The 12,999-nt window shown below is 40.3% G+C and overlaps 1 protein-coding gene across 16 annotated transcripts in view; it reads right to left on the bottom strand.

The window, feature by feature from the left end:
- phldb1b (pleckstrin homology-like domain, family B, member 1b) overlaps positions 1–12,999 on the bottom strand; it is a 96,708-nt gene that overhangs the window by 25,812 nt on the left and 57,897 nt on the right. For 12 of the 16 annotated variants that reach the window (XM_048159697.1, XM_048159700.1, XM_048159695.1 and 9 more), the window contains 6 exons: positions 9,834–10,115; positions 8,654–8,800; positions 8,318–8,455; positions 5,002–5,061; positions 2,345–2,473; positions 5–160 (listed from right to left, as the gene is read on the bottom strand). In XM_048159697.1, coding sequence (XP_048015654.1) covers positions 5–160; positions 2,345–2,473; positions 5,002–5,061; positions 8,318–8,455; positions 8,654–8,800; positions 9,834–10,115 — 912 coding nt within the window. The remainder of the gene's footprint in view (positions 1–4; positions 161–2,344; positions 2,474–5,001; positions 5,062–8,317; positions 8,456–8,653; positions 8,801–9,833; positions 10,116–12,999) is intronic. The other 4 variants (XM_048159704.1, XM_048159709.1, XM_048159702.1 and 1 more) reach the window with 3 other exon arrangements.

Here is a 12,999-nt window from a genome sequence, read left to right as displayed (position 1 = left end):
TTACCTTTCTTTTGGTGACGCTGCTGTGGTACTGAGCTCTGTCCTGCAGCAGCTGCTGGCTGATGGTCTCACGCTCCTCCTCTAGACTGCTTTCCTTCTCTAACTGCTGGAACTCCAGGTCCTCAAACTGCTTTGTCGCAGCCTCAAGAGTCTCGGCTTCCTACACACACATGCAACCAAGCAAGGGGTCAATGACCAATCAAAGCATCCCATAAACAACAGCACTGAGCAAGTTCTGCAGCAGCCAAGCTGAGTCAGCAAAAGAAGCCACAGGGAGGAACTGATAGGAACATTATGCTACACTAAGCGCTGTCAATCTTATCCAACCCAGGGATATATTACAATATTAAATAGTTTTAGAAATATTTTAGCTAAAAATATTAATTTATTTAATATTAACTTTCTTCTTATCTTTTCTTTTAAATTATTGGTAACTTAATAACAGGTTTAAAAATGTAACATGAACAAACCAACTGACCAGAAATTAAAATAGCTTACACATTAACCATATTTATAAAAAACATTTTGAAATACAGGGAATTTTTCAAAGATGTCCTGCAGCAACTTCAGGGATTCCCAGGGGTTTAGTTGAAAAACAAAGATCTATGTGGAAATAATACACTCTTCCAGAACCCTTCAAGATCTATCATATCATATTACATACAACTGAAAGCCAAGAACATCAAATATAATCTAAGCATTGAATAATGAGTAATATCTCTGAGACTTCGCCCTTCAGATCATAAATGAATCTCATGAAAGCAGCAAAATCTGTTTATAATGCAGAGAAGTCTTGTCATTTCTATGTACAGATCTCAAGGACACTGGAAAACTTGCTGTCAATTCATCAAAGCTTTTCTGACATTGGGAAGCTTGAAGGCTCAGTGCACACATGACATCTCTCTTGTGCAACCCTTGGGATATTTCTGTTTGCAAAAAAAGGGCTAGTCATCAAAAACACTGCCCAAGCACTGTCCGAAGAGGTTTCTTTAACCATGCAAATCAAACAGAAAAAAATAGCTATATTTCTTCATATTTTAAACAAAAAAGTCCTGCATTGAATTTTAGTTTCTTTTTACACAAATCAAACCGAGATACATCTTTTGGCAAATGTATCAATCTGTGTGGTATATAGAGAGAGAAGTGCACGATTTTCTCCCAGACAAATTAAACGCAAACTCCGCCCTAAGCAATTCAAAAGATTTTATTGGTCATGTCAATCACAGTACTGATTGCCTACATCACACTGAAACACATGCTAAACCTTAATCCTATCCTAATCCTTTACCCTAACCTTAGTATAGAATTGGTAGCAATAGCACATCCAGAAAAATAGCATGTTTGTCGTGATCTGATCCATATGGAAGAGGATTAGGGCCAAGCAATAATAAAAAAAAATAAAACCATCTCGAGATTAAACTCATTAAATTTCGAGAAAAAGGTTGAGATAAAATGTTGAGAATAAACGCGTTAAATTTCGAGAAAAATTACGAATTACGAATTTGTTCTCATAATTTAACAACTTTTTTCTCGTAATTTAATGACTTTATTCTCAACATTTTATCTCGATTTTTTTTCTCAAAATGTAACGACTTTTTTCTCATCATTTATTGAATTTGTTCTCATAATTTAACAACTTTTTTCTCGTAATTTAATGAGTTTATTCTCAACATTTTATCTCGACTTTTTTCTCGAAATTTAACGAGTTTTTTCTCGAAATTTAACAACTTTAATCTCGAGATGGTTTTATTTTTTTATTATTGCTTGGCCCTAATCCTCTTCCGTAGATCCATCATTGATTTTTCTGAACTCTGAACTTTAATTGTCAGGTGACTGCGTGATTGTGTTGACCAGTAAAATTGGCTGTGGGGCGGATTTTGCGCTTAACTGGATTGGGGGGAAAATCAAATGAGATAAGTGAGAGGTGTCAAAACAAGACTAGCACTGCGTTAGTTTCTGCATTAATAGATTAGTACAAAGTTACATGGTATTAATACTGTGGCACCAAACAGTAGCATAAAAGAAACCTCAACAATACACCCAAAAATATGTCAAAAGCATGCAAAGTTCTCAACATTTCACCACTGACCACCAGTTTATCACTTTCTTATGTGCACTAATCAAAGGCAGACAAGAATTAAAACATGGTGTTCCCAGTACCAATAATTCCTAGTAATAATAAACATGGAATAATATTTCTACTGGGATCATCATGGTGGATTTGGTGCATAGACAGCCCAAAAGAACTTTGTTGGAAATGTGTATCTGGAGGTAGGGTTTATGAAGCCAGGGCTGTGGATCGGAAGCAGTTGGTAAAGTGCTGATGTTCCTGATGGTCACTGACCCTCTTGAGTTGTTCCTGTAACTGCTCCCTCAGAGACTCAGGGCAGTTATGGAGCTGGCTCGTCAACTCATTGTACCCATCCTGAAGCCTCTCCAGGGCTTCCCGCTCCACGTCAACATTAGCCCTCTCCTAGAAAGAAAACACACCATCCGGGAAGGGGAGAGAAAGAGAACACAGCTCAAATCCACGCCATGCAGAAGCGTCCAAGGTTAGAGGTCACAACAGAGTGGGTGGAGCCGGAAAGGATGAACACTAAGCCTTATAAAACACTGAACTACGTGGCACTGGACTGTAGGCCGTCAACAGGGCCAAACAGACTTCTGTTCTCAGGCATTTCATGATCAAAGACTTGTATATATCAAAGATGTAAGGAATTTCTGCTGGTATGTGCTGTTTAGATGAGATTATGCCATATCAGACGGCAGGAATTCAATTGTTTGGGATCGCTGTCTAGTTTGAAGCTAGCCTTTTATTCTTTCTTTTATCATAAAAAGAAAGATTTGCAATAGTATCATACTTGATTCCATGAAAGTTTGTTTCTGCCACTAAATAAAAAATTAAAATAGATAAATACGACTTTTTATCTCACAATTCTGACTTTTTTTCTCACAATTGCGAGTTTACATCTGACTTCTTTTCTCAAAATTTTGTGAGTTATAATGTCAGAATTGCCAGACAATCTCACAATTGAGAGAAATAAAGTCAGAATTCCAAGTTATAAATCTATATATATCTTTTCTCAGAATTATGCAATATATACTCGCAATGGCGAGTTGAATGTTAAGTCCAATTCTGAGGAAAAAAGACTCAGAATTTCAATTTCATACCTCACAATTCTGACTTTATAACTCGCAATTGTGAGTTTATATCTCGCAATTCTGATTTTATAACACGCAATTGTGACTTTATATCACGCAATTCTGAGAAAAAAAGTATATACTGTATATATTTTTAAAAGTTAGTCAACATATGTTGAGATACTCTAATGCACATTGAATTCATGCATTGTGTTCTCTTCCAGACTAATATGAGCACATTCATATAGCACATCAGAAAATCAATATATCAAAGCACAGACAGAACTACTTTCTGTTTAAAGAACGTAAAAAAGCCATTTCCAAGGTTTATAGGGGAATTATCTATGTTTGCACGAACACTGCACAAATTGTTTGCAGTCAAGATCAATCTAGTACAAATTACAGCCGGTCAAAGACTGGTAACATGAGCGTGGTGGCAGCCATCCCCATGGGGGGAAATGGGATCAAAGCAAACAAATTGATCAATAAAGGCCTAAATGGACAATGGACAAATCTTCTTGCAATCCAAAGTGGAACTCTTTATCTTTTCAACATTAATACTTAATACTTAATACAAACAATGAAAATTGTTTGCTCGCCCTCTGTCATTTCAAACCAATTTGAGCTTTTTTTCCCCCTCCGTGGAACATAAAAGGAGAATTTTTCAACCGGTTAAAACTTTTAGAATGATTCATCGATTCTGGATCGATTCTGAGATTTTCCGAATGCATCGCGTTTCTCTCTCGAATCGATTCTGAGTTTAGTTTTTAACAGCAGATGGCACTGCTTTAGAAACAGCCATACTCCGCTTGCTTCCAGTTCCTTACACACACCACTTGAACCTTCTATAAAATAATCATTCATAAATTTCGAAAAGGTTGAAGCGAATTACAAGAGTGTTTGCAGTAGGCTGTTTACATTAATCTAACGTCATAAAAGCATTCTGAGGTGCAAGTACATTCTCAGACTCAGCCGAACGCACAAGAGCTCTTCAGTGCTCTTCTTTGTGAGCATTTGAGTGTGTGGTTAAAAACCAGCTAAGAGCTCACAATCGATTTAAGGGAGAATCTCAGAATCGATTGATGCGTCAATTTATTGTCCCAGCCCTAACTTTTATGTTGCTTTTGCATCCTTTTTTTAAGCCTGAGAATCAGTCCCCATTCACTGCAATTGCATGAAAAAGAACGAAGAGAACCGTGTTCAAAATGTCCCCTTTTGCGTTCCACAGAAAGAAAGTCATACTAAAGTCATAATAACAGAATTTTAATTTTTGGATGAACTATTTCTCTGAGAGCCTAATACTTGGCAGAATCGAAAAATGATACTAAAATACCCAGAGAAACCCAAAACAAGATAGATAGGAAATAAAGGCTGGAATTCCAAAACAGCATGCAGGAAAAGCCTTTCAAAAAGACACACATTGTCAGTCACCGAGTCTCGCACCACTGGAGCTATTGTCCCTCAAAGCCAGCGCTCTAATCCCAAAGCTCGAGTTTGCGCTAAGCTAAACAGTTTTGAACTCGAGGGGGCGAGCGGTAGAAACGGAGAGACTGTGAGTGCAGAAAAAAGCAGTGAGGAGATTAGAGGTTAATGAAGGCTTGTTAGTGTTGCCAAGCTTTGTAGAGGACCTGATGAGAACCACCACAAAAGGAGAGGAAAAAGACAACACCTCTTGTGAATGAATGCTTGATTACCAAACAGAACCTTGGTTTTCTGCCCAAACTAAACCAGTGAACTGCATTTAAATGTGACTATCATCTTCAGATCCTCTATTGTAGGATGGAGAATGACCAGATGTAATGGGAAGAGATTTGGCTAGTTTGGATGAACAATGTCGCTCTTTGGGTTTGTTTTTTTTACCTTGGGATGGCAATCGAGACCAGAATGGGCCTTGAGTGGCCATCCGGCAGAATGGTATGCCTTTAAGGAATGTCAGAGACCAGAAAAGGCTGTTCAGTCCAGAGAGGCTCAACAGTATAAAACAAAAAAACAGTCCAGATGGGGATTTGAAACTCTTTACTCCACAATTAAGGTGCGGTCACAAATTTCGTGGGCAAAAAATGTCAATAGTGTAGATGTTTAAAGAAATCACTTTTAATCCAAGCAGCTCTCTGTTGGTCTACATAGTGAATTCATGTGACAAACTAAACCAATCGCAAAATCTGCATGGCGGAATCTTTCGGCATCGCGTAGATTCATATTGACATTACTGGAAAATTTGCAGAACAACGATAAATATGACCGCACCTTTATGGAAACATTTTTACATCTAAATGAAAAATGAATGTATATCCTACTGAAAAATACAGCATTGCTGGTCACCAGCTTAAGGTTTATGTTTTGCATGCTGGGACCAGCATAGTATGCTGTTCACCAGCATGGGAAGCAGGAGTGCTGATGGCCCACCAGCATTATAGACCTTATTTAGAGCAGCGCCATGACAGGTATGAAAGCAAGGCTGTGATGGATGGACTTGCCGTGTTTTCAATGGCATCCACTGTGAAAAGCTATATAAAGCTCCTAGATCACTTGTAATTTTCCACAGCTCATATTGTCTGGTGATTTTTTGTCTACTGAAATTTCTTTGAAAGATATTTTTGCAGTGTTTTGTCAGCAGAACAATCAAAACCAGCACAATCCACTGAAGAAATGGATGTCTATCCCTCACAGCCTCGCTTTCATTCCCGTTAAAAATTGAAGATGGTGATGCTATGAATAAGGTCTACAGTGCTGCTTGAAAGTTTGTGAACCACTTGCAGAATCTGTGAAAACGTGAATAATTTTAAGAAAATAAGAGGGATCATACAAAAAGCATGTCTTTTTTATTTAGTACTGTCCTGAGTAAGATATTTTACATAAACAATGTTTACATAAAATCCACAAGAAAAAAAAAAGAAGCTGAATATATGAAATAACCCTGTTCAAAAGTTTATGAACCCTTGATTCTTAATACTGTGTGTGGTTAACTGGATGATCCACGACTGCTTTTATGTTTTATGATGGTGGTTCTTGAGTCCCAATATTCTTCAGAAAAATCCTCCAGGTCCCAAAAATTCTTCAGTTTTCCAGCATCTTTTGCGTATTTGAATCATCAGCAGTGACTGTATGATTCTCAGATCCATCTTTTCACACTGATGACAACTGAGGGACTCAAACTCAACTATTAAAAAAGGTTCAAACATTCACTGATGCTTTAGAAGGAAACACGATGCATTAAGAGCCGGGGGGGTGAAAACATTTTGAATTTGAAGATCAAGGAATATTCTACATAATTTGTCTTCTGGCAAACATTTAAGTGTCTTCTGTTGCTTCCGAAGGGCAGGAGCAAAATTGCTTCCGAACAAAAATCTGGAAAGGGTTCAAATATGCAAAAGATGGTGGAAATCTGAAGAAATTTTAGAACCTGGAGGATTTTTCTGAAGAATATTGGGCAGTTTAACTGTTCAGAACAAACAAGGAACTCATGAACAACCATCACAAAACAAAAAAGCAGTCGTGGATCATCCAGGTAACCACACACAGTATTAAGAATCAAGGGTTCACAAACTTTTGAGCGGGTCGTTTTTATAAAATGAGTGTGGCGACCAGGGCGGGCGAGAGCCGTGAGGGAACGGCGCGAGGCCGGTGACGCGAGTGATAATGAGCGTCACCTGCGAGGCGTGCCGGCCTCGAGTCTCTCACGGAGGAGCTCCGGAGGCATAAAAGGAGGAGCGACATCAGTGAAGGACGAGAGAGGACCAGGCCTGGACTTTACGTTATGTTTTATTATGTTTGTGTGGCCGGCAGACGTCCGCGAGGGTCTGCCGGCATTACTTTCGTTTTGTTTGTTTATTTTGGAGATTAAACTTTTGTTGAACGTTCGCCGGTTCCCGCCTCCTTCTTCCCACATCTGACCTCGTTACATTGGTGCCGAAACCCGGGAGGAAGGAGGGACATGCTGTCGAAGAGCCCTCGCTGCTGAGGGGGATCGCGGTGCTGCGGAGTTCGGGCAGCGCGGGAGGGTGTGTAGACCGCGAGAGGCTGCCCGAGGCGGTGGTGCTGGAGCCTAGTGAAAGGTGGGACGGAGACCCGGATGCCGTGCTCCTGGGACGAGGTGGGGTGGCTGCCGTCCAGGAGGGAGCGGAGGAGTCGCCGCCGTTCGCCGTGGGCCGGAGCCTGCTGCCGTCCGCCATGAAGGGGAGGAGCAGGGGACGGGGGACTCGCTGCCGGCTGCCCTCAGTCGGAGGAGCCATCGCCGGCCGCCAGGAGGCGGTCGAGGATCGGGCCGTCCACCGAGCGTCCAGTGCCACCGCATGGCACCGCGAGGAAGAGCCTCCCGGCAGGCTGAGGACCGAGCGGCAGTGTGTCTGGGAACCGGACCCAGAATTTTTTTTTCCCCTCTTTCTTTTTCCTCTCTCCCCTCTCTCGTCCTGTCGCTCCCCTTGCTTCCGTCTCCTTTCTCTCGTCTCGTCTGTCCTTACCCCCAGGTGCTGCGGCCGCCGAGACAGGCCCCGGGGGGGGAGTAGAGCGCAGTCTCGGGAGTACCCCCCGGCCTGCGAGGGGCGATGGGGGTATGTGGCGACCAGGGCGGGCGAGAGCCGTGAGGGAACGGCGCGAGGCCGGTGACGCGAGTGATAATGAGCGTCACCTGCGAGGCGTGCCGGCCTCGAGTCTCTCACGGAGGAGCTCCGGAGGCATAAAAGGAGGAGCGACATCAGTGAAGGACGAGAGAGGACCAGGCCTGGACTTTACATTATGTTTTATTATGTTTGTGTGGCCGGCAGACGTCCGCGAGGGTCTGCCGGCATTACTTTCGTTTTGTTTGTTTATTTTGAGATTAAAGTTTTGCTCAATGTTCGCCGGTTCCCGCCTCCTTCTTCCCATATCTACTAACCTCGTTACAATGAGCTATTTTTTTTTGTCTTGTGGACTTTATGTAAACATTTTTTATGTAAAATATCTTACTCAGAATAGTACTAGAAAAAAAATCTCTGATTTTGTTCAAATTATTCACACTTTCACAGATTCTGCAAGGGGTTCACAAACTTTCAAGCAGCACTATATACCTGCCTTGAACAACATGGAATTCATGCTGGTTTATGCTGGATTTTTCAGCAAGGTAAATGTCCTATTATGGAATGTGTGTTTGAATATGGGACGATTACATTATGATACATTACGATTACGAGTGTCCTACCTTGTCTTTCTCTCTCTGGATGGTGCTCTCCAGTTCGCTGAGTTTGCGCTGCAGCTGGCTGATAATCTCAGTCTCAGCCTCGATTTGCTCCAGCTCGGCCTGTCTCTCTCCCTGCAGCAGAGCTCTCTCCATCTCCGCCTGTCCAGATCAACACGTCAGATACAGCAATTCTCACACAGGCCACATAAACACACCCTAGAGCTCCATCTGACATTCTCTGTTCCACTACGCATCACTTCCTGCTGCTCTTATCCACTATAATTAGGAAAGGACTTCCTGTATATTCTGTAGTGTATTTAACTAGCTATACAGAAATGTTTATGGAGAGCGGCTCACCTCCTGTTTGGACTCCTGAAGTTGCTGCTCCAGTTCTGTGATTCGAGCTTTGAGCTCATCTACCTTTGCCAGCACTCGGACCCGCTCCTCCTCCAGGTACCCCAGTTCCAGACGGCCAATGCTGCCTGATCCGAGAGAGTCCTCTGCCTGAACACACATTACACACGGCTTATGTGATTTACTGTTTATGTACGCTACCAATCAGTAAGAATTTTTAATATTTTTGAAAGAAATCACTTAAGCTCATCAAGGCTGTGTTTATTTGAGCAAAACTACAGCGGAATATTCTGAAATATTATTTCAATTTAAAGGGGTCCTACTATGCAAAATTCACTTTTATAAGGTGTTTGAACACTGATGTGTGTCCACAGTGTGTAAACAACCAGCCTATAATAGTAGGGGTAGGTATGGACATTAATAACGCCTCAAACCACATGAATTTTCACAAAGGTTGATTCTGAAAGATGGGTCAGTACCAATGCTTCGTGCTCAAACTTCATATCCAGAACTGATGCTGACCTCATGTTCTACCGTTACTACCATAAACAAGAGTTTCCTAGTTAAAATTTGCACATGAACACCCTTTTAGACATTTTTGGTGCGGGAGATTGTTCTGTTTTGTTGTTGCCATGAGTTATTGAAACTCCGCCCTCTTCTGGAAAGGGGGCCGGGAGCAACAGCTCAATTGCATTTAAAGGGTCACACTCAAAAACGGTGCATTTTAGCTCACAAAAACATTTTGTAAAAAGGGGCATAATAGGTCCCCTTTAAAATTACTGTTTTCAATAATATATTTTAAATTTAATTTATTCCTGTGATGTCTAAGCTGAATTTCCAGCAGACAATACTTAAGTCTCCAGAAATATTTCTTATTATTATCAAAGTTGAAAACAGTTGTGCTGCTTAATATATTTTTGGAAATCATACATACATAATACATATTTTTCAGGATTTATTTGAAATACAAGTCTTTTGTAGCAATATTAAAGTCTTTACAGCAACTTTGCAGTAAGAATTAATTTCCTCAAACATTTTTTTACTGACAGCAAACTTTTAAATATTACTGTAATAATACAACATTTTTAACTAAAATGTAGATCCAAACTTTGCTAATGGTGAAAACACATAACCCAATAATACGACAACTGTTCTGATATAAATAAGGAAAAAAGAGTCTGACCTGTCCATTTTGTCCATTTAGGAGCACTGGCAGGGTCCGTCCGTCCTGCTGCGCACTCTCAGTGCTACTGCTGTCCTCCTTCAGGTTCTCCTCTTGGCTCTCACGATGTCTCTGTGCCACCCTCAGGGAAGCGCTGCTCACACTGTCCATGGAAGGACGTCTGTTAAGCCCATCCCTCGAGCCAAACCCAGAGACGCCCATCCTGCCTAGATCTCCCGCTGGCCCATCGCCCTTGTTATACTCGGCGCATAGGTTCAAGATTGTCTCCAGCCGCTGCCGTTCCTAAAACACAACAGAGAGAGAGATGAGTCAGGGGTGGCAAAAAATTGCCCTCACGTTATCTAATTTCCTCTGCGCCAGCCTCTGGCTCTCAGCATCCAACTGATGCCAATCTAAAGAGAGAGGAGAGGAAATAAACAGAAGCGCCACTGTCTGGAGTGACTCTTATCAGACCCTGTCCTCAAGCGAGAGGACGCGGCCCTGTTTTCAGCACACACAGACACTCAACGCATAGCGCTTGTCAGAACAGGCCCTCACTTACAGCACACACGGAAACAACTCTGCATCTACACAGAACTCATGTCGTGTCAGCCTGGGGGGTCTAAATGTGGTAACAGCTGCCCTCTTAAGCCAGTCAGGCCCACCTCAAAGACACATTCTCAGTGTGACCTTTGGCCATGCCATTTGGCCTAGATTGAGTAACACAGACTGTATGGTACATAAATGGAAAGAATACACTTTAATAAACTCCTAATTGCTGCTTATTAATAGTTAGGTAGTTGTTAAGTTTAGGTATTGGGTAGGATTAAGGGATGTAGAATATGGTCATGAAGAATAAGGCATTAATATGTGCTTTATAAGTACTAATAAACAGCCAATATCCCAGGAATATGCATGCTAATAAGCAACTAGTTGATAGTTAGAATTGGACCCTAAACTAAAGGGTTACCAAACGTTTCACATTTTCAGGATATTTTAATACCTATAAATGCTTGCCAGGTTGGCTGTAATATTTTGTGTTGTTACAATGCATGAAAAAATGCTGTTTAGGTCCTATAAATGCAATTTATTAATGCAATTGTGGTTTCTTGCTCAATTTCGCAGCTTTTCAACATGGCATTTACAGGTATTAACCAAAAACATGAGATGCACATTATTACTGTGTATATATTTTTATTATTAATCAATATGATTAATACTCATATTGCCTGATAATCAACATGTGAATATTTGGCTGCCTATAAACTGTATATTATTTATAGGACAGGGGTTACAAACTTTTGTTCCATCACTTTAATTATTCAATTATTTTTTTGCTATGCTAATCTGCATATAAATTGTACATCTTCATGTGTTTGCAATTTGTTCGAGGTCATATGATGTTTTATTGTTTTACTTTTATAAAATTCCATTCAAAAGTTTAAGGTAGTTTTTTTTTTTTTTTTTTTTGAAAGAAATTAATATATTTATTAAGCAAGAATGCATTAAATTGATCAAAAGTGACAGTAAAGACCTTTATAATGTTACAAAAGCAACACCAGCATGGGATTGACCTCTATTTCAAATAAATCTATTTTTAAAAAATAACTTTATTGTATATTAATCATAAAATCCTGATAAAATATCACGTTTTGCATAAAACTAAATAGGAATAAGTTATATTTTTATTATAATAAAACAGAAAATTGTTATTTTAATTTCCAGTAGTATTTCACAATATTATTTTTTATTTTTTTTACTCTATTTTTGATAAGATAAATGCAGCCTTAATGAGCATAAGAGACTAAGTGTACATTTAAAAAAAAATACATATTTTATTTTCATGAAATCACTATCTCTTGAGTGCCGCTCCATCACAAACCTCCAGCTGGGAAACCCTGCTGTAGGAGGTAAAATAATTTCACATGTTTAAATCCACACCAGAAAAGGAAGATAAACAAAAAGAGCCAGGCTGATATCCCAGCAGGTTGTGCGTACTCTCTTTGATGTGCACTAGAGACTCGATGAGCTCAGTGTGATTTGTGGAGCACTGTAATGAGTATTCTCCAAACCCTTAATTAGCCCAACCTGTAATCATCAGCCTTCTAAATCTCCAAGATCAAACTGAAAGGAGGAACATGGCTGAAGAGAATCTGTTCAGACTGTTCCCATGGCTCTTTTCTATGGAAGCTTGCTTCCGCCAGGGAATAAAGAAAAAATTAACAGATAATTGCGACATTTTATCTCACAATTCTGAATTTATTTCTCAGAATTTCGAGTTTATATCCGACAATTCTGACTTTGTAACTTGCAATTGCGAGTTTATATCACACAATTCTGAGAAAAAAGTCAAAATTGCAATTGCGAGAAAAAAAAGTCAGAATTGTGAGAGAGAGAGAGATAAAAAAAATCGCAATTACCTTTATTCTATTTTATTCCATGGCGGAAACAAGCTTCCATACTGAATATACATGTACAAATTTGAGCCAGAAAATTGAAACTGATCAATTGTGACATAAATTGCTTCAAAAATCCACGGCTCCTCACACAGGACAACTTTCAATCACTTATCAGAATCGCATCAACATGTCTTCACCTGACAGGGCTGTCTCATCCAGAAAATTACACATCTGAATTACGAAAAGCCCCCGTGCTTTCATTCCTCTGGCTCTGTAACATCCCAGAGACCCTTTAAATACTGAAGGGGTGATATCACAGAAAACTTCTCGTCAACTACAATTTGCACCAATAATTGCTGTATACTATAACAGCTAATTATCTCCACTTCACGCCACTCCACTAAAGCCAAGAGCAACATCATCCATTTTATGATGCATTTTTCAGTCTAAAACTGTCAAGAACTTGAACACAGAGGTTCTCACTTCTAAAAGAGACGTTTAGTCCCAGTTTAGACCAGGACTACAGCAGACCCTCATTTATGAGTTTAAAGGGTCCTCTGTAGTTGTCATTAGATGGTCCCCCAGGGGAAGGAAATAGTTTAAGATCATGGTGGCACACCCTGAGTTTTAAAAGCGCTCTGAAACACACAGAGGCTGAAGGAACCGTAGGAGGGAATGTAATCATTTGATCTGTTTCCATACAGGCCTGCTGAGCCTCTGGTCCTGGAGTTTATAGCCAGGCTTGATGAGTGTTTCCAATCAAAAGTGGGGCTACCTGAACACTTCTA

The sequence above is a fragment of the Megalobrama amblycephala genome, linkage group LG16 (genome assembly GCF_018812025.1).
Source record: "Megalobrama amblycephala isolate DHTTF-2021 linkage group LG16, ASM1881202v1, whole genome shotgun sequence".
Classification (NCBI taxonomy): Eukaryota; Metazoa; Chordata; class Actinopteri; order Cypriniformes; family Xenocyprididae; genus Megalobrama; species Megalobrama amblycephala.
This window is presented reverse-complemented; position numbering and strand designations above follow the sequence as displayed.